Source organism: Phyllostomus discolor, chromosome 6 (genome assembly GCF_004126475.2).
Source record: "Phyllostomus discolor isolate MPI-MPIP mPhyDis1 chromosome 6, mPhyDis1.pri.v3, whole genome shotgun sequence".
Classification (NCBI taxonomy): Eukaryota; Metazoa; Chordata; class Mammalia; order Chiroptera; family Phyllostomidae; genus Phyllostomus; species Phyllostomus discolor.
In genome coordinates this window covers 49,336,056-49,357,279 of record NC_040908.2, presented here as the reverse complement: position 1 = coordinate 49,357,279, position 21,224 = coordinate 49,336,056, and the positions used below count along the sequence as shown (strand labels likewise).

Sequence of the window (21,224 nt, the reverse complement as noted above, 5' to 3'; positions counted from 1 at the left end):
ACAAATGAAACATCTTCTCACCAGATACTTCATCCTTTTTCCTCTTTTTTGCCTTAGATGGAGTAGACTCACAAGCTGATATTGTTGATTCTGAATGGCAACCCAACTGGGGCACAATAATCTCTTTAAGACCTAAAATATAACAGATTTCTGAATTACTAATACTATCCAAGAGGAAGTATGGACTCTGCTTATAGAAAAATTAATTTAGTCTTGGCCAGGCGGCTCAGTTGATTAGAGCACTGTCCCATGCACCAAAAGATGGCAGGCTCAGTCCCTCGTCAGGGCACATACCTATAGGTTGTGGGTGCAGGGAGGGCATGGGGAGCAACTGATGTTTTTCTCTCTCACTCTTTCAAATCAATAAAACATACCCTTGGGTGAGGATATAAAAAAAGAAAAATTAATTTATAAAAATCCAAATTCCCCAATAATGGAGTGATTGCCTGCATTAAAATAAGTTCCTTCGAAATACAAATTGAAACAATGACATACCACTTCACACCTATTAGAATGGCTATTATGAAAAAACAATAAGTATTGGAGAAGATGTGGGAAAAAAGGAACCCCTCATATATTGCTGGTGGGAATGTAAACTGGCACAGCAACTATGGAAAATAATATGTAAGTTCCTCAAAAAGAGTAATAGCCCTGGCTGTTGTGGCTCAGTGATTGAGTGTCAGTCTGTGAACCAAAGGGTCACTGGCTCCATTCCTAGTCAGGGCACATGCCTGGGTTGCGGGCCAGGTCCCCAGTTGGGGTGGCATGACAGGCAATCACACACTGATAACTGTCTGTCTGTCTGTCTCCCCCTCTTCTCCAAAAATAAATAAATAAAATCTTAAAAAAAAAAGAAGAACACAGCTACCATATGACCCAGCAATCCCTCTTCTGGGTACAGATACCCAAATAATTTGAAATATTTATTCATAAAGGTATGTGTATTCCTATGTTCACTGTAACATTATTCACAGTAGCCAAGACACAGAAACGTGTCGTTTGATGAATGATTGAATCAAGAAGATGTGGTGCATATATACAATGGAATACTACTCAGCCATAAGACAGACTGAAATACTGACATCTGCCACAACATGGATGGATCTTGAGAGTATTGTGCTGAACAAAATAAGTCAGATGGAAAAGGACAAAAAGCATATGATTTCACTCACATGTGGGATATAAAACAGAAAGCAACAAACAAAAAACAAAACAAAATCAGAAACACAGACAACAGTCTGAAGGTTACCAGAAGGGAAAGGGAGGGAGGGAGGAGGATGAACAGGGTAAAGGGGGTCACATATATGGGAGACCAGACTATGGGTGTTAAGCACACAATGTAATATACAGATGATGTATTATAAAATTGTATATTTGAATCTTAATGTTATTAACCAATGTCATCCAAATAAATTTAATAATAAAAAAAGATTGTGAGGGTAGGGCTGGGGGGTGGGCTGGGGTGGGGGTAAAAGGCAGAAAACTGTACTTGAACAACAATTAAAATAAAATAAAATAAAATAAAATAAAATAAAATATTGTGAACCTGCAAAAAATGTTCCTTTAAAGGACATCCAAAAACATGTTTTTGTTTATAGCACATTAACTTGATAGAAGGATCTACAGAGAAATGTAAAACTAAAAAGTTGGGAGCTGCTGTCAATTAGAAATTATTTAAAAATGAAAGTAAAAAGCATTTACAAGATTAAAAAATATATATGTGTATATATATATACATATATATACACACAACAAAAGATTTGATTTATAAACTTTAAAGGTTTTCTTTTGAGCAAAGTACTTATTTTCCCTAGCTTCAAAGATAAGAAGCAAAAAAGCCAAAATAAAAGGGATTTCTTTTTTTGTTTTTATTAACATAGGCCATCTGTGGAAGAGTAAAAAAATCAAAGCAAAGCTAACTTTACTAGATTCATTGTCTCAATGAAAATGTCGGAGTGTCTTGATCATTAATTTCAACCAACCAACCAACCTTTATGCAAGTGCTGCCTGGGATTAAAAGAAGGAATGCTTTTCATTTGAATTATCTAGCAACTGCTTCTGAAGGTTGCTAGGACAATCTCCAAATGCCATCAGTGGAATTCTTTCACTGCCATTTTAGAAAAACATAGTGTGTCAACCATACCACCTACCGCTGGAATCAAAATTTAGGAAGTCTGAGAATTCCTGAGCCAATGTCTCATCACTGGCAAAGGCACAGATGCAAGCAAAGAAATGAATGCATCTCTGTGCTGCCTCATCCTTGGAGGCATTCGACTTGTGCGATTTCAGAGTCTGGCAGGAGCAGAAGAAACGGCGCTCAGGCAAGGTTTTGGCACTGATTTTCTGCACAAAGGATGTATGCAAATACCCCAAACTATGCTTCTGGCTTGCCTTGCATTTCACCACCAGTATGTTTTTAGTAATTCTCTGTACAAGTGGACCAGTGGGTTCTGTGGCCAACTGCCAGATGGTTTGCTTGGTTTCTGAGGAAGCCTGCATTGCATTCAGAACTGAGCTCTTTAGAGTCAGAGGGGTGGCCTCTGCCTGACAGTTCACTGCCAACTTGATGTGCTGGCACTGGTTTTCCACAACACCCTGGGTGGCAGCTTTCAGGCAGGAGGGGACATAACACCGTCCAGAGCTCAGTTGAGTGATGATTGTCCCATCTACTGTCTGGATTGTTGTCTCTGAAACACCTAGCTCCACAAAGCATCGGTAATCAGGGCCCCGGTCTCTTTGTCGCACTGAGTAGACCTGCAGATCAGAGCCTGTTATGATTTTGACAGCTTCAACGCTAGGCTGCTTCCGTGCACCATAGCGGAATATGGTTCCACATGTCTTGTTCTTACAGCTCAGTCCACGGGTTCCATTGTATGTACCGCATCGGGGACACTTTCTGATTCCCCTCAATGTGGCTTTCCCCAAATCAGATAAGAAAGCTGGGACTTTAGTCCTCAGAGAGTTTGGTTCCATTTTTTATAGGCCCCTAGAAAAAGCAATAAGCCCATCAGCATGAGTATATATACATGTACACACACACAGAGTTAAAATCATTTATGATATTTAGTACAGAAAATGAAATGCAAAGAAACTATCCACTATTTTCAAATCGTACCCTCAAATACAACATCGATTTAAACCCTCAAACAAAATAAAAATGAAGAAAACACTGCCTTTCAAACACTGCCTTGTGACAACTAAAGCATTACTCTAGGTTCAATCTTGCTCTATACAACAACCTAGATTAGTGAACCTAATCTTTACATGCACACATGTTTACCTTGAGCAAGGACCAGAGAATGGGAAAAGTTACTTCTTTCCCTTCCACCCTTCCTTACAACACCCAGCCCAATCCTACCTGTTTCAGCTGCCAGAGCATATGGAAAATTGTGTAACCTAAACTTATAAGACCTAAAAGCGTGTTTCATTAGTTTGTGATGATCACAGAGGACAGGTGAAGACATAATCATTTACAGAGTAAATGTTACTGCTTAACCCAAAGTCTTCTGAAGTTTGAACTCCATAGTGTAACAATGCAGCCTCTTTCTTGGCCACTCACTGGCAAAGCTCCTGCCCAATGTTTCAGCCAAAGCAGATTCCTGCTGCCCTACATGGAGATCTTTGCAGTCTATAAATAAAACAAGAAAAAATATTAAAGTTATACAAAGACAGAAAGATTCTTTTTTTTCTTAAGAAAAGTAATCTAAATCTTTCACAAATATTTGGCAGAAATTGTTATGAAAATGGTTGTTTTTACTTCCAACTGCAAGAAGATAAAGATAAAACAGTGCTAATGGCACTACACAGGGAGTTGTCAAGAACACCTAGAGCCACGGTTTATAATTGGTTACTCATCCTTCCTAATAGTAACACCTTACATTTTTAGAGCACTTTATGCTTTTCCAAGTGCATTCACATTCATAATTTTATTTGAACCTCACAATATTACTGTCTTCTTTGGGCCAAACAACCACCATTCTTCAGATGAACATTCAACTATTTGACCGAGTTCACCCCAAAATATTAGCTATGCAGTTCCTACAAATCCAGTGTCTATTAAGAAGAGTATAAATCTCTGCTTTTGATTTCCCATTACAAAATTGTCAAACATATAAAAAATAGAATTATGCAGTGAACCTCTATATACTCACCCACTTGATTCTACAGCATTTTACTGTATTTGCTTTATTACATATCTATTTTTTCACCCTCTTCTCCATCCATCAATCTTTTACTTTGATGCATTTCAGAGAAAGCTGCAGACATCAGTTCAGCATACATATTATTAACCAAAGTTCAATATTTTTAATGCTTTTTTAAAAAGGTAATCTGCTTGTGATTTTGAAATAGGCTTCCTATTGCATTGCTTCCTCCCTTTTCCCTTCGTATCTTCTATAGTCCACTGATTAACAAACTGAAAAGTACAAATCAGAAAAGTCTAAGAATGTCCATTTTTCACTGGCGCTATGAACTAATTCTTCAACTGTAATATTTGCTTACTGAGTATCCACTGAGCAAATAAAGCTTTGTAAAATATGGTCTACATCAGGGCCTCTCCACCTTGACACTACTGACATTTAGGTGTGGGTAATAATTCTTGGTTGTTAGAGGGGAATCCTGCACATTGCAGGATGTTCAGTAGTAACCCTAATCTCTACCCACTAGGTACGAGTAGCAATCAACACCCCTCTCCAAGTTGTAAAAAAAAAAAAAAGTCTCCAGATATTGCTAAATGTCCTCTGGTGGGCAAAAATAACCCATTTAAAAATCACTAACCTAGAGACATTAGGCTGTTTACACAGCATTTCCTTCCCAGGTCAATAAATTTCTTTAGTAGGTATTCTCATTCAGCCAAACATGGGTTCTTAGGAAACAATGTTGTTCTAAAGTCAAAAGATGGAGGAGTTGGTTGGCCCATTACCACCAATTATTTTGGTGACTAAAACTTTTAACTTTTGTGCTTCAGGTTGTTTTTCATTTGCGAAATAAGAAAAAATATTATATACATGATTGAAAGAGCTTAACTAAAAACTACACTGATATGCCCTGGCTAGTGTAGCTCAGTAGACTGAGTGCCAGCCTGCAAACCAAAGGGTAACCAATTCGGTTCTCAGTCAGGGCACATGCCTGGGTTGCAAGCCAGGTCCCCAGTAGGGGGTGCACAAGAGGCAACCACACATTGATATTTCTCTCCCTCTCTTTCTCACTACCTTCCTCTCTAAAAATAAGTAAATAAAACCTTAAAAAATTAACATTTTGGACATTTGTCAAAACTAAGATTTTAACTTTGGTACAATATTATTCAGTCTGCTACAGACTTTATTTGGATTTAAGCAGTTTTTCCACTAATGCCTCCCCCCCTTTTTTACATGGCATGGTTCAATTTTTTTTTTAAAGATTTTATTTATTTTTAAACATCAATGTGTGGTTGCTGGGGGTCATGGCCTGCAACCCAGGCATGTACCCTGAATGGGAATCGAACCTGCAACACTTTGGTTCACAGCCCGCGCTCAATCCGCTGAGCTACGCCAGCCAGAGCTTCAATTTTTATTTAAAAACACACACACACGTAGATAAAAAAGTTTGAAAGGATATTTTTAGAGACGAGAGGGAGAGAAACACCAATGATGTACAAGAAAAACACCAACTGGTTGCCCCTTGGCATGCCCACAACTGGGAACCTGGTTGGCAATGCAGGCATGTGTCCTGACCAGGAATTGAACTGGTGACCTTTCAGTCCTTGGAGCAATGCCCAACCCACTTAGCCACACCAGTGGGCCCATTACTGCCCTTTTTTAAAGAATAAATTTTTCTTTAATCTTGGCTAATGTAATTATGATGTGCCTTGGTGTGTTCCTCCTTTAGTCCAACTTCTTTGGGACTCTCTGAGCTTCCTGGACTTCCTGGAAGTCTATTCCCTTTGCCAGATTGGGGAAGTTCTTCATTATTTTTTCAAATAAGTTTTCAATTTCTTGCTTTTCCTCTTCTCCTTCTGGCACCCCTATGATTTGGATGTTGGAACATTTAAAGATGTCCTGTAGGTTCCTGAGCCTCTCCTCATTTTTTTGAATTCTTGTTTCTTTATTCTGTTTTGGCTGAATGTTTCTTTCTTCCTTCTGCTCCAAAGCGTTGATTTGAGTCCTGGTTTCCTTCCCGTCACTGTTGGTTCCCTGTAGATTTTTCTTTGTTTTACATAACGCAACCTTCATTGCTGCCTGGGTCTTTTTTATGCTGTTGAAGTGCCCAGTGAGTTCCTGGAGCATCTTGATAACCAGTGTTTTGAACTGTGCATCTGATAGGTTGGCTATCTCTTTGTCATTTAGTTGTATTTTTTTCTGAAGCTTTGAACTGTTCTTTCATTTGGGCCATTTTTTTTTTTCTTTGTCTCAGTGTGCCTATTACGTAGCAAGGGGCAGAGCCTTAGGGGCAGAGCAACCCACTTCGCTTCGTGGTGGCACTGTATGTTGGGGAGGGGTCAGAGAGCGAACAGTGCCACTTGCTTTGCTCTCTGCCAGTTTTCAGTCACTTCCCCCACTTTCCACAATCATATTGGGCCCTTCTGGTGCTGATTCTGGGGTGGGTGGGCTTGTGTATGTACTAGGACCCTATGGGTCTCTCCAATGAACTCTCCTGTGAGTCTGGGAGTATCTCCCGCTGCTGGCTCAACCCTCACAGGTGTTTTCAATCAGAGGCTTTGAGGCTTTATTTCCCTTAGCTGGAACCCTGGGTTGCGCCATTTGTCTCATTTCCCCAGTTGTTCCTCCTGGTTTATCTGTGTGCAAATGTGGGACTGCCCAGTCCACAAGCCGCTGCCTCGCCCACCCAGGTCCTACAGTCACTGCCTTGCCTTGGGTCCTCTCTACCCAGCTGCCTGTCTCCACCCCTCCTACCAGTCTGGATGAATGTTTCTTCTTTAACTCCTTCGTTGTCTGACTTCCATACAGTTTGATTTTCTGTCAGTTCTGGTTGTTTTTTCTTTTAAAATTTGTTGTCCTTCTTTTGGTTGTGCAAAGAGCCACATTAGCCAAGATTAAATATAAGGAGAGAATCTTAAAAGATTCTCTCAGCAAGAGAAAAGGAGAGAGTTACCTACAAAGGAGTGCCCATTAGACTATCAGCTGATTTCTCAAAAAAGAAAAAAGAAAAAACCCTGCAGGCAAGAAGGGGTTGGCAAAAAATATTCAAAGACATGAAAGGCAAGGACCTACATCCAAGATTACTCTGTCCAGAAAAGCTTTCATTTAGAATGGAAGGGCAGAGAAAATGCTTCCCAGATAAGGTCAAGTTAAAGGAGTTCATCACCACCCAGACCTTACTATATGAAATGTTAAAGAGATTTATCTAAGAAAAAGATGATGATAAAAAATATGAACAGTAAAATGACAACAAACTCACAGCTATTAACCAAACCTAAAACACAAAAACAAACTAAACAAACAACTAGAACAGGAACAGAATCACAGAAATGGAGACCACATGGAAGATTTTCAGTGGGGGTTAGGTGAGGGAGGGAGGGAGAGAGGGAAAAGGTACAGGGAATAAGACGCATAAATGGTAGGTAGAAAATAGACAGGGGGAGGTTAAGAATAGTATAGGAAATGTAGAAGCCAAAGAACTTATATGTATAACCCACAGAGATTAACTAAAGGGGGGGAATGTGGGTGGGAGGAGGTGTGCAGTGTAGAGGGGAATAAAGGGGGGGAAATGGGACAACTGTAATAGCATAATCAACAAAATATATTAAAAACAAACAATAAACTTTTCTTTTTAAAATCTTGCTTATAAAGGGAAGCTAATGAACAAAATAAACTAACAAAATAGAACCAGAGGCATGGAAACATGGAACAGACTGACAGCAGCCAGAAGGGAGGAGGGAAGGGAATAATGGTGGAAAGAAGAAGGAACTAGTTAAAGAACATGTATGAATAACCCACAGACATGAACAATGGTGTAGGGACTGACTGTGGGAGCAGACGGTAGGCTAAGGGGAGGAAGGCAAAGGAGGAAAAATGGGACAATTGTAATAGACTAACGATTGAAATTTGTTTTAAATAGTATTTTAAAGAAATTCTGCTATAGCATTTTCAGGGGAGACAAGAATCCTTTAATTTATTTATTATAGGTAATGTATAATAATAATTAAAAAATATATGTTTTTAGAATAATTTCACATTTTCAGAAAAGTTGCAAAGATAGAATACATTAAGTATTACCATTGGGCATTTGTCAAAACTAAGAAGCCAACACTGGTACATTATTAACTGAACTGTAGATTTTGTCCTTTTTTCTGTTCCAGGATCCAATTCTAGACACCACATTGCATTTAGCCATCGTGTCTCCTTAGTCTTCTCAGATCTGTGAGTTTGTCTTTTCTTGTTTTCCATAATCTTGACAATTTTGAAGAGTCAGGTACTTTACAAAGAATTTCTTTCAACTTTGACTCATCTGATGTTTTGTCTGCATATTCATTTTGACCCAGTAGTTTCACTAAGAATTTATCTTACAGACATACTTCCATATGTGAAATGAATAACATAGGAGGCTACTCACTGAAGGATTTCTGTATAGCAAAACGTTAGAAATAAGCTGATGTCCATCAGGAAGAAATTGGTTAAACTCATTGTGGTATATCCATATAACGGAACATATTCCAAAAAATAAAATACTTTTACAGCTGTTTTAAAAAACAGACTAAGGAAGTTCAGATCTTTAAGAAATATTAAGTGGAAAAACAAGATATAGAACAGCATTTATAATATGCTGTCAACTGTGTATAAAAGGGAAAACATTGATGTATATTTGCATTAGCTTGTAAATGAAATACAAATGTTTAAAACTCTCTAGAAGGCCCTGACTGGTGAGGCTCAGTAGATTGAGTGCTGGCCTGTGAACCAAAGGATCACTGGTTTGATTGCCAGTCAGGGCACATGCCTTGGTTTTGGGCCAAACCCCCAATAAGGGGCATGCAAGAGGCAACCACACACTAATGTTTCTGTCCCTGTCTTTCTCCCTCCGTTCCCCTCTAAAAATAAATAAATAGAATCTTAAAAAAAAGAAAATAAATAAAATACTCTAAAAGGACACACTAATAGGTATAGTTACCTTATTGGCAAATAGGGACCAGTATGGCAGAGAAATGTTTTGCTACATACATTTTATAGTTTATTTTTGCTGACGTTAAACAAATAGCCAGGTATTTTTCCAGCAAAATGTGTTTACTCCAGAACAAAGAATTGCAATTTGAGACACGCAACCTCATAGGGAACCACCAGCAAGTCCAGAGAAACAAAGAAGAGAAATGCTCTTTTATGGACTCCACAGGAGCTGTTGTAAATAAGGAGTCCATTGGAGGACACTGAAAGTTGGAATTATAGTGACTTTTCATTGGCTGTTATGGCAGTTTTCTATTGGCTAAGCTGTTGCCAGGAAAGGAGGAAACTTTTTTTCCCTCCTGCTAAAATATAAAGGTATATTTCCTGTGGGAGACGCAAGGTGATCACTTCTTGTTAAGATCAGCAGTATGCATTAAGTGGCTCTGCATGAAACCTCTCTTCCAGCTTCCTGATTCCACTTTAAAAGCAGTTCATTTATTCATTTTTAAAGATTTTATTTATTTTTTAAAGAAAGGGAGAGGTACAAAATGTGCGAAGCACTCATGGGTTGCCTCTCATACATACCCCCACCTGGGAGAAACATGCAACCAAGCATGTGCCCTGACCAGGAATGAAACTGGTGACTTTTCACTTTGCCACTTTGCTGGACAACCGGGGCCCAACCAACTGAACCACCTCAGTCAGGGCAAAAGAAGTTTGTTTATTAATTTGCACATTTTGAACCATGTAAATCTATGATCTTTTTATTTTTTTTAAGATTTTATTTATTTACTTATTTTAGAGAGGGTAAGGGAGGGAGACAGGGAGAGATACATCAATGTATGGTTGCCTCTCAAGTGCTCCCCACTGGGGACCTGTCCTGCAACCCAGGCATGTGCCCTGACTGGGAATCGAACTGGTGACCCTTTGGTTCACAGGTGGTGCACAGTCTATGCAGCCATACCAGCCAGGGCACTATGATCTTTTTAGAAATGTAAATTTGAAAATGTACAGATAACAGAGCCACCTTACAAAATGCAAAAGCAGACTAAAAAGCTAAAGGCCCACCCTGGTTGAGTGGCTCAGTTGGTTGGTGCATGTTCCCTACTACACCAAACTGTGATGGATTCTCTCTCAGGTCAGGGCACATACCTGAGTTGCCAGTTTGATGTTTCTCTCTGTCATCGATGTTTCTCCCTTTCTCTCTAAAATCAATTTTAAAAAAATAACAATCAAAACCTAAAGACCTGCCCTGGCTGGTGTGGCTTAGTGGATTCAGCACTGACCTGTGAATCAGGGGGTCGCTGGTTCAATTCCCAGTTGGGGCACATGCCTGGGTTGCAGGCCAGGTCCCTGGTGGGGGCCGTGTGGGAGGCAGCCACACATTGATGTTTCTCTCTCTCTCTCCCTCCCTTCCCCTCTCTCTAAAATAAATAATTAAAATCTTAAAAAAAAAAAAGCTAAAGACCTCTTTAGTCCCATTTTTACCACTATCACTATTTCCACATATCCTACCCCCCCCCCAAAAAAGTTCTCACTCCTAAATAGTAACTACAGTTAATGCTGGCATATATCCATCAGATCATTTTATGTTTGTAACTAAATGAATATATGTACAGATGTAGGTTTTAGTTTTTAGAAAAGTGGAATTATACACTTTGCTGTGAGATGTTTCCTTAACATTTTTTCATAGATTTCTATCCATGTCAGCACAAATGATTTTTAACGGCTGTACGGTAATCTGTATTGTGAATATACCATAGTTTAACCAGTTCTACCAACAGGTTTTTCAGCTCCAGACAACGCTGCAATCAACATCCTAAACATTTATCTTAGTACACAGATGCAAGTATTTCAGTGGAGTAGATTGTTTCTATAGAAACAATAGAAACATTGTTTCTACTTTTCTTAAAGGTTTTATTGGGAGACTTCCAGCAAGATGGAGGCATAGGCGGACGCACTGTTACCTCCATGCACAACCAAGATTAGAACAGCAACAATTTAGAGCCAGAATAACACACAGAACTGACAGAGAATTTATCTGAATGGAAGTCAGACAGCCAAGAAGTTGAAGTAGACCCATTCACCCAGACAGGTAGGCAGGGCAGAAACAGGCGGGCACAGGTCGGCGGCGGCACTCGTGCAGTGATCGGGGAGAACTCAGCGCGAACTGGGCGTGAACTCGGCTAGTGAGCCATCCAGGGTGCACAAGATCGCAGCGGTGTGAGTGTGCAAGTGGAGGCTGGCGGACCCAGTGAAGCAGCGATTGTGGACCAGGGCAGAGCGCGCACCCAGGATCCCAAAGAAGGGACTGTGTTCCTGGGAAAACGGAACTACCGCCATTGTTCCCTCCCACCCCCGCCCGCACATACAACGTCACAATCTAGCAACTGTGGTGCCCAGCCCAGGTAAACACCTAAGGCTCCCTCCCTCACCGTAACAACAGCGACCAGACCGGAAAAAAAAAAAAAGGAGAGACAGGGAGAGATATGTTTCCAACAGAATAACAGGTCAGTCCCCCAGGACTCATCCTTTTGAGCGACCAAGAAATAGACAATCTATCAGATGCACAGTTCAAAACACTGGTGATCAGAAAGCTCACGGAATTGGTTGATTTTAGGTGCAAATTAGATGAAAAGATGCAGGTCACCTTAAAAGAGATGAAGGATGATTCACGGAGGAGAGCCAATAGTGAAGGGAAGGAAACTGGGTCTCAAAACAATACAGTGAACCAGAAGGAAGATAGAAACAACCAGGCAGGAAAACATGAAAAATAAGAATTAAAAAAAAACAAGGAGAAGCTTAAGAACCTCAAGGTCATCTTTAAACGTCCCAACATCCGAATTATAGGGGTACCAGAAGGGGAAGGGGAAAAGCAACAGATTGAGTACGTACTTGAACAAATAATAAAGGAGAACTTCCCCAATCTGGCAAAGGAAATAGTCTTCCAAGAAATCCAGGAAGCTCAGAGAGCCCCAAAGAAGCTGGACCCAAGAAGAAACACACCAAGGCACATCATAATTACATTAGCCAAGGTAAAATGAAGGAGAGAATCCTAGAAGCAGCAAGAGATAAGGGGACAGTCACCTACAAAGGAGTTCCCATCAGACTGTCAGCTGATTCCTCAAAAGAGACCTTACAGACCTTCCAACTTTTGGCTATTATGCTGCTGAGAAAATAAACATGCAAGTCTTTGTGAAGATAAATATCTTAATTTCTCTTGGGCAGAAAGGGGCTGGAAAGAAGTATTCCAAGTCATAAAAGACAAGGACCTACATCCCAGATTACTCTACCCAGCAAAGCTCTCCTTTAGAATGGAAGGGCAGATAAAGTGCTTCTCAGATAAGGTCAAGTTAAAGGAGTTCATCACTACCAAGCCCTTATTTTATGAAATGCTAAAGGGACTTATCTAAGAAAAGAAGATAAGGAAAAAACATGTATAGTAAAAGGACAGCAAACTCACAATTATTAACAACCACACCTAAAACAAAAACAAAAACAAACTAAGCAAACAACTAGAACAGGAACAGATCCACAGAAATGGAGATCACATGGAGGGTTAGCAACAGGGGAGTGGCAGAAGGAGAGAGGGGGAAAAGGTACAGAGAATAAGTAGCATAGAATGTAGGTTGAAAATAGATAGGGGGAGGGTAAGAATAGTATGGGAAATGTAGAAGCTAAAGAACTCATAAGTATGACACATGGACATGAACTAAAGGGGGGGTTTGGGTGGGAGAGGATGTACAGGGTGGAGGGGAGTGAAGGGGGGAATAAAAAAAAAGAGGGAAGGATTTTAAAATATTGTTTAAGGATATCAGAATGAGGATGGCCTAATGATACAACACTCAGAATCCAAAAAATACTGATTAAAAATTTTCCTGGCTGTACCAGTATTTTTTTAAAACACCTCTTTATTGAGATGTATTTTACATACTATAACATTCATCCATTTAAATGTGGAAATCAATGATATTTATTAATTCCTCTTGCCACCTGCGGTCAATTACCATTCCCACCCCCAGGAAGTCACTAATCTGCTCTCTGTCTCTATAGATTTACCTTTTCTGGACATTTCATTTAGATGAAATCATATAATATGTGGCCTTTTTTGTTTGGCTTCTTTTACTCAATATAACATTTTCAAGATTCAGCCACATTGTAGCATGTACCCATACTTAATTCCTTTATATTGCTGAACAGTATTCCATCATATAGATATATCATTGTGTTTATCCATTCACCCGCTTGACAGATATTTGAATGCTTTCCAACTTTTGGCTATTATGCTGCTGAGAAAATAAACATGCAAGTCTTTGTGAAGATAAATGTCTTAATTTCTCTTGGGCAGATACCTAGAAGTGAATTGCTGGGTCATATAAATTTGTTTAACTTTTTAAGAAACTGACAAATTGGCTCATCATTTTTCCATCCATACCAGCAACATAAGAGAGTTCCTGTTTCTCTACTTCCTGGCTAACAACACATGTTACTGTTTCTTGATGATAGCTATTTGATTATAATGGGTATGACGTGGCATCTCATTATGGTTTTAACTTGCATTTCTGTAATGAATAATCATGTTAAACAACATTTCCTATGCTTATTTAGCCATATATCTATCTCTCTGGGTAAACAGCTATTCAAATATTTTGTCTATTTTAAACTAAAACTGATATTTGATTACATAAAAACAAAAATTTTATCCATGTCAAAAAGTACTATAAGCTAAGTCCAAAGATGAAAACAAACTGAGCAACAGAAGCAATGCAAGACGTGTATACTGAAAACTGCAAAACATCATTGAAACAAATTAAAGACCTAAAAAATGGAAAGACATTTCATGTTCATTGCCCAGAAGTCTTACCGTATTTTGCAATGTATAATGTACACTTTTTGCCCAAATTTTTGAGGGGAAAATAAGGATGTACATTATACATGGGTAGTACCTGAAATACCTTGTATCTGTTCTTGTGCTTTATAATTATTTGTTACATAAAATTTCTTATACCATATATTAAAAAATAAATGCTAAAATTCCTATATAATACAAAAAAGTATCTAAATATAAGTGAATAAAAATTGTATGAAAAAATTAAGCCCTGGCTGGCATAGCTCAGCGGACTGAGCACGGTCTGCGAACCAAAGCATCGCAGGTTCGATTCCCAGTCAGGACACATGCCTGGGTTGCAGGCCACGGCCCCCAGCAACTGCACACTGATGTTTCTCTTTCTCTCTCTCTTCCTCCCTTCCCTCTCTAAAAATAAATAAATAAAATCTTTAAAACAAAAAGAGCTTAAAAATTGTATGAAAAAATTAAAACAAAAGATTTTTTTCCTGAAAGTCTGGGCCAAAAATGTGGGTGTGCATTATACATGACAGCACATTATACATGGGAAAATACAGTAATGTTTTTAAGATAGTACTTCTCCAAACTGATCCACAGATAAAATGTAATCCCTATCAAAATCCCATGTTCCCCCCTTTAACTGCAGAATTTATCAAGGTGATCCTAAAATTGAAATGGAAATGCAAGGGACCCAGGAGAGCCAGAAAAATCTATTTTTAAGTTTTTAAAAATTTTATTATGATTATAATTATTTTTATCTTGACCCAAGGACACGCTTATTGATTTTAGAGATGGGGGAAGAATGGTAGAAAGAGGGAAGAGAAACATGGATGTGAGAGAAACATCAATCAGTTGCCTCTCACACATACTCCAAATGGGGATGGAATCCACAATCCAGGCATGTGCTGTGCCCTGACCAGAATTCAAACCCGAGACCCTCAGTCTGTGGGATGACACCCAACCAACTGAGCCACACAGCTAGGGCCAGAACAATCGTGAGAAGGAAAAAGAAAGTAGAAGGGCTCACACTTCCTGATTTCAAACTTACCACAGAGCAAATGGAGACAATTCAGACAAAAATGGATAAATACTCTGTATCACTTCTATGTAAAATCTTAAAAAGCTGAACTCCCAGAAAGAAAGAATGAAAAGGTGGTTTCCAGGGGCTTAAGAGTGGGAGAAATAGGGAGATATCAGTCAAAGGGTAAAAACTTCCAGTTATGAGTAAGTTCTGGGGATATAATGTACAGCATGGTGGTTATAGTTAATAATACTGTATTATATACTTGACAGTTGTTGAGACAGTAGATCTTAAATTTTCTCACCACAAAAAAGAAATGGTAATTATGTGAACTGATGGAGGTGTTAACTAAGGCTATGGTGGTAATCAGTTTGCAACATAAAAGTATATCAAATCATATTCTGGCTGGTATGGCTCAGTGGACTGAGTGCTGACCTATGGACTGAAACGTCGCCAGTTTGATTCCCAGTCAGGGTACATGCCTGGGTTGAGGGCCAGGTCCCCATTTGGGGGTGTGAGAGAAGCAACTGATTGATATTTTTCTCGTACATTGATGTCTCTCTCCCTCCTTTACCTTCTCTCTAAAAATAAATAAAATCCTTTAAAAAAAGTGTATCAAATCACCTTGTTGTACACCTTAAACTTATACAATGTTATATGTCAATTACATCTCAATAAAGCTGTAGATAAAAGGACAATGTAGTACTGGTATAAGGAGAGACATACAGAACATTGGAATGGATTTGAGAATTCAAAAATAAGCCCTCACATTCATGATGAATTCACTGATTTTTGACAAGGATACTAAAATCACATAATGGAGAAAGAATAGTCCTATCAACAAATGGTGCTGGGATAACTGGGTATACACTTGCAAAAGAATGAAGTTGGACCCCACACTCACACTGTACATAAAAATTAGCTCAAAATGGATCACAGACATAAATGTAAGAGTTAAGAAAACAGGAGTAAATCTACACGACCTTGGATTAGGCAATGGTTTCTTAGCTACGACACCAAAAGCATATGTAACAAAAGAAAAAATATAAAAGTTGGCCTTTATCAAAATTTAAAAATCTGTACTTCAAAGGACACCATAAAGAAAGTGAAAAGGCTCTGGTTGGTGTGGCTCAGTGGATTGAGTGCCAGACTATAAAGCAAAGGATCACTGGTTTGCTTCCCAGTTGGGGCACACGCCTGGGTTGCAGGTCAGGTCTCCAGTTGGGGGTGCAAGAGAGGCAACCACACACTGATGTTTCTCTCCCTCTCTTTCTCCCTCCCTTCTCAGTAAAATCTTAAAAAAAAAAAAAAAAAGTGAAAAGAACAGTCCATAGAATGAGAGAAAATATTTGCAAGTTATATATAAGGGACTTGTATTCAAAATATGTAAAGAACACTTACAAGTCAACAAGACAAAAAAAAACCCAATTTAAAAATAGGCAAAGGATCTGAATGGATATTTCTCCAAAGAAGATACACAAATTGATAAACACATGAAAGGAAATTCAACATCATGCTATTAGGGAAATGTATATTAAAACCATAATGAGATGCCACTTGACAGGCACTAATATGACTAAAAAAGACAGTCGATAATAAGCGTTGACATGGATCTAGAAAAATTGGAACCCTGATTTATTGTTGATGGTATTATAAAATGGCATAGTCACTTTCGAAAATTCATGGTTCCTCAAAATGTTAAAGAGAGTTACCATATAACTCCAAGAGAATACACATCCAAGAGAACTGAAACATATAAAAATCTGTACCCAAATGTTCATAGTAGTATTATTCATGATATCAAGAAAGCAGAATCATTTACATGTCTATCAACTATTTTGTGATGAATATCACAAAATGTAGTATATCCATACAATGGAATATTATTTGGCCTTAAAAGTGAATGACGTTCTAATACACGCTACAACATGGATGAATGAACCTTCAAATATTATGCAAAGTAAAGGAAGCGAGACACAAAAAGCCACATATTCTATGATTCTGTTTAAATGTAATATCCAGAATAGGCAAATGCATAGAAACAAAAAATAGATTAGTGGTTGTCAGGAGCTGCAGGCAAAGGGGAAATTGGGAGTGATGGCTAACGTGTGTGTGTACACGTAGGTGTGTGCGTATGTGTGCAACTGGCTTTCTTTTTGGGGTAATGAAAGCTTGCACAATTCTGCCAATATACTAAAATCACTGAATTGTAACACTTTACAAGGCTGACTTTTACATTATGTGAAATGCATTTCCATAAGGGAATAAAAAAACAGACAGAAAATATTAGGAATGCAAATGTCAAAGAGCTGATTTCCAAATATAAGAAAGAGGTTTTACAATCAGTAAGAAAAAGCTCACCAGAAAAATAAGCAAAGTGCATGAAAAGTCAGCTTGTGGAAAAGAAAAAATAAAAATGATTTTAAACACCCAAAATTCACCCTTAGAATAAGAGGAAAATTAAAACAAGACGGGGCTGCCCTGATGGGATGGCTCAACTGGTTGGAGCATCATCCCCGTATACCAGAAGGTCATGATTTCCCAGTCAGGACACGCACCTACATTTTGGGTTTGATCCCCAGCCTGGGCTCATGCAGGAGACAACCAATCCATCTTTCTCTCACTCTCTAAACTCAATAAACATATCCTGAGGATTATAAATAAATAAATAATAAAGCAAGATAGTACTTTGACAGTAAAACATAAATGTTAATACCGTGTTCATGATGATGTGGAAAAACAGGTTCTGTACATTGTTGGTAGGAGTGTAGAGTGAACATCCTCTTAAAAGCATGTAATTAAAATAAATGTAAAATACACACTCTGACTTAGCAATTCCACTTTTACGATTTCAGTAGTTACAGGGTCACATGTACACAAAGTATGCACAGGGGTACTCCATGCAGGGTTGCCCATAATTGCACAAAAACAAAAACAGTCTAAGAGCTGACTAAATATGAGGTAGGACCCCTGACCCCAACAAAAAGCCGTAATTATCTTCTGGTGGCCAGGTCCCTTATAGTACAGGCTTCCCCCACTAGGTGAGTGTTCTGGGAACCCATCTATATTGGTGTACTAACTGGCACTGTTATGAGAGGCTGCGTTTGGCTTCAGTAAAAAAAAATTTTTTTAAGGCTCTTTAAACACTTTTACCCATTTCATGATGGGTGATTTACCAGCATACCTGCTGACACCATGCTGAGTGTTCAGCAGTTTTTGACCAAAAACAGCACGATCCCCATGCTCCACCCTCCTTATTGACTGGATCTTGCCCTGAGCGATTTCTTTTCGTTTCCCCAGATGAAAAAAAGTCCTTAAAGGGAAACATTTTACCAATGTGGAAGAGGTAAAACAAAAAAGCAGCAGAAGCACTAAAAGGCATAAAAATGGATGAGTTCAAAAACTGTTTTGAGCAGTGGAAAGTCTCAATAAGTATATTGTATCAAATGTAGAATAGTTTGAAGGTGACTGAAGTTAAAACATAAGAATAAACAATTTTTAAATAAATTTCATTTTTAGGGTCCCCCTTATAAGTTATGGTATAATCATACAATATGCCAATATAAAGCCACTAAAAACAATCAGACAGGCCTATAAACATATTGACAAGGAACAAGTATGAAGATATACTGTGGAGTGAAAAAATGTGTAGTACTTCATGAATACTATACCTTTTTAAAAAAATCCTCACCTGAGCATTTGTTTATTGATTTGGGGGAGAGAAACAGGGAAACATTGATCATTTGCCTCCTGCATATGCCCGACCAGGGACTGACCTGCAACCTAGGTATGTGCTGTGACCAGGGATTAAACTTGCAAACTTTTGGTGTACAGAACAACGCTCCACCAACTGAGCCAGGACTAATATGATACTGTTGTTTTAAAAAGAAAAGATACACACAAACACACACATAGGATAATTTCTATTGCCACAAGAAGTGACTTGGGACTTAGGAATAGAAAATAGGAGGGACAGTTACATTTCACTGTTTTGTAGTATTTGGATCTTAAACATATACTAGTATCACTTATTACAGACTATATACTTTTTAGAGGTTTATTTTATTCTCATTCAAGAGAGGGGAAAGGGGAGGGGGGGGGAGAGAGAGAGAGAGAGAGAGAGAGAGAGAGAGGGAGAGAGAGAGAGACATCGATGCTAGAGAGAAATACAGATCAGTTGCCTCCCACGTGTGCCTCAACAGAGGACTGAGCCACAACCTGGGCATGTGCCCTTGACTAGGAATCAAACCAGCGGTCTTCTGGTTACAGGATGACACTCTAACCAACTGAGCCACAGAGGCCAGGGCTTACAGATTATATATTGAAAGCATATAGGAAAGAAAAAGAAAAAAAAAAAGAAAGCATATACAAACAAGTTAACACAACTTATAAAGAACCTGTATTTGAATCCTGCCTATAAAAGCAACATGGTGTAAAAGGAGTGGTGCTGGAAGAGCTAACCCACAAATGCTCCCTGGAAGGTGGGTCTTCACCCAGTTACTATTTGGCTGTATAGCTATAAAGTTTGGTGGGTACTGTTTAATGTTTGTAAAGCACAGTAAGTGAAGAGAACAAATGAAACTTACTCAGGTTTACTGAGTAGAAGTTAGTCCTTTCCATGCATTTTACTTATGCATTATTCACCACTGTGGATGAAAAAGGGGCCCCCCACTAATCCTGACAAGGTCAGGGGAGGCGTGCTTGGCGGGCCTTACAAACTCAGAGACCTAAAGTAACATAGGATGATCGGAAATTAAAGTTTCTTAACTAAAATCAAGTAATGGCGGGTAGTCATGTCCTAGGCCACTATCTTTCTTGACAAAGGTCAATCTTCACCTTAAGTGAGCCTGTCTACTATCTTTTCGCATCTAATGTGTCTATTTGGTTTACGTTTTATCCAATTACAGATATTTCCCCGCTTTGCTTTCTCTCACCTCTCTAATCTATCACCCATGGATTTCATAAATCCCCTTATGTCTTAGTCTTTGATTCTTAAAAATAAAATAAGGTGCAAAACTGCCATTCTTTGGAGCGTTTTCTGAATCCGTTGAGATTTTGCTTCCCAGCAGTTGTTGTCAGTTTGGCTCAAATAAACTCATAAAAATTCTTACAGATTTAGACGGTTCTTATATGACACCATGATCCTGTGAAGTAGATACTACTGTACTTATCTTTAGAGTTGAAGAAATTGGTTCAGATAAAGTAATGATGTGATTAATGTCTCACAGCCAGCCACCAGATATGCTAACGTGCGTCAGGAATCTGCTGGATTCCTTGTCAAACCGTAAGTGAGAGGAAGGGGCTGGGCTAGAAGCCAGAACTCTGGACTTCTGGTCCAGGGCGCTTCCATTAGACCTGCACAGCCTCGGAATAACGCAGAAAGGCCTCTGGGGAAATACAGAAATGTATTTGGTAAAAAGGACCTCCAGGACGCGTACCTCCCGCCGGGTTTGCGGGACCCAGCCCGTTCCAGGTCGCACCGCCGGGGACCTGTTTCCTGGCATCCATTCTCGGCGCCATGGCTTACTTCCGGTTCTAAGTAGGCCTAAGCAGAAGCACCGCCAGGCCAGCACCCTGCTGCTTGGACACGCTGCCTGTCGGAATTCCAGGCTCTACACCCTGTTCCACCGCCGCCCCCACCTTCTGTCAACAGGGACCCCTTACCTGCCCTGCGCCCCCAACCCCCACCCAGCAGTCCCAGAGCCCCACGCTGATGACCGCCCTCACCTCCTCTCTCTTCGCCTGCCGCGGTCTTTTACAAACACGGCCAAACTCTTCGCTGTAACAAAAGTCGTTATTGGTCAGGGCCGCCCACGTGCAGCAAGTGCCCGCCCACCTCAGCTCGCGTTGCCTGGTGGGAGTTGAAGTTTCTGCCTCCTAGAGACTGCTGAGAATTGCTGCGGAATCCGGCAGGCAGTAGAATCTACGTTTACTTGGGGAATTTCGTTCAGTTTCGTCACCGGGACTGAGGTGTTTCTGGCTTTCCCTGCTGGCCGAAGGCGCCGACACAGCTGTCTAGGGCTTGTCATGACTGTTTCAGGCCTTGAGAGAGTCCACTTTCTGAGTAGAGCTCCACTGGTAATGATGAAAAAATCGCGTTAGAGCTTCTACGCTGTCAGGAGATGTCGGCTGAGACATTGTTTTCTCAAAGGAGGTCTTATTCACTGAAGTATGCACTGTTTCTATCACTTAGTGTTTATATCGTTGTTTTTCTCCCTTAACTACATTCTCACATATTACTCTACCGTTTTCTTTTATAATGAGT

The 21,224-nt window shown here is 39.4% G+C and overlaps 1 protein-coding gene across 12 annotated transcripts in view; it reads right to left on the bottom strand.

The window, feature by feature from the left end:
- Positions 1-20,754, bottom strand: part of C6H2orf42 (chromosome 6 C2orf42 homolog) — a 41,183-nt gene extending 20,429 nt beyond the window's left edge. The window contains exons 1-4 of one of the 12 annotated variants that reach the window (XM_028515507.2): positions 20,687-20,754; positions 3,497-3,628; positions 2,151-2,986; positions 22-132 (exon numbers count right to left, since the gene is read on the bottom strand). In XM_028515507.2, the coding sequence (XP_028371308.1) occupies positions 22-132; positions 2,151-2,973 (934 nt within the window). In that variant the 5' untranslated portion in view covers positions 2,974-2,986; positions 3,497-3,628; positions 20,687-20,754. The other 11 variants (XM_036028121.1, XM_036028115.1, XM_036028116.1 and 8 more) reach the window with 11 other exon arrangements.
- Between the last annotated feature and the right edge of the window lie 470 nt (positions 20,755-21,224).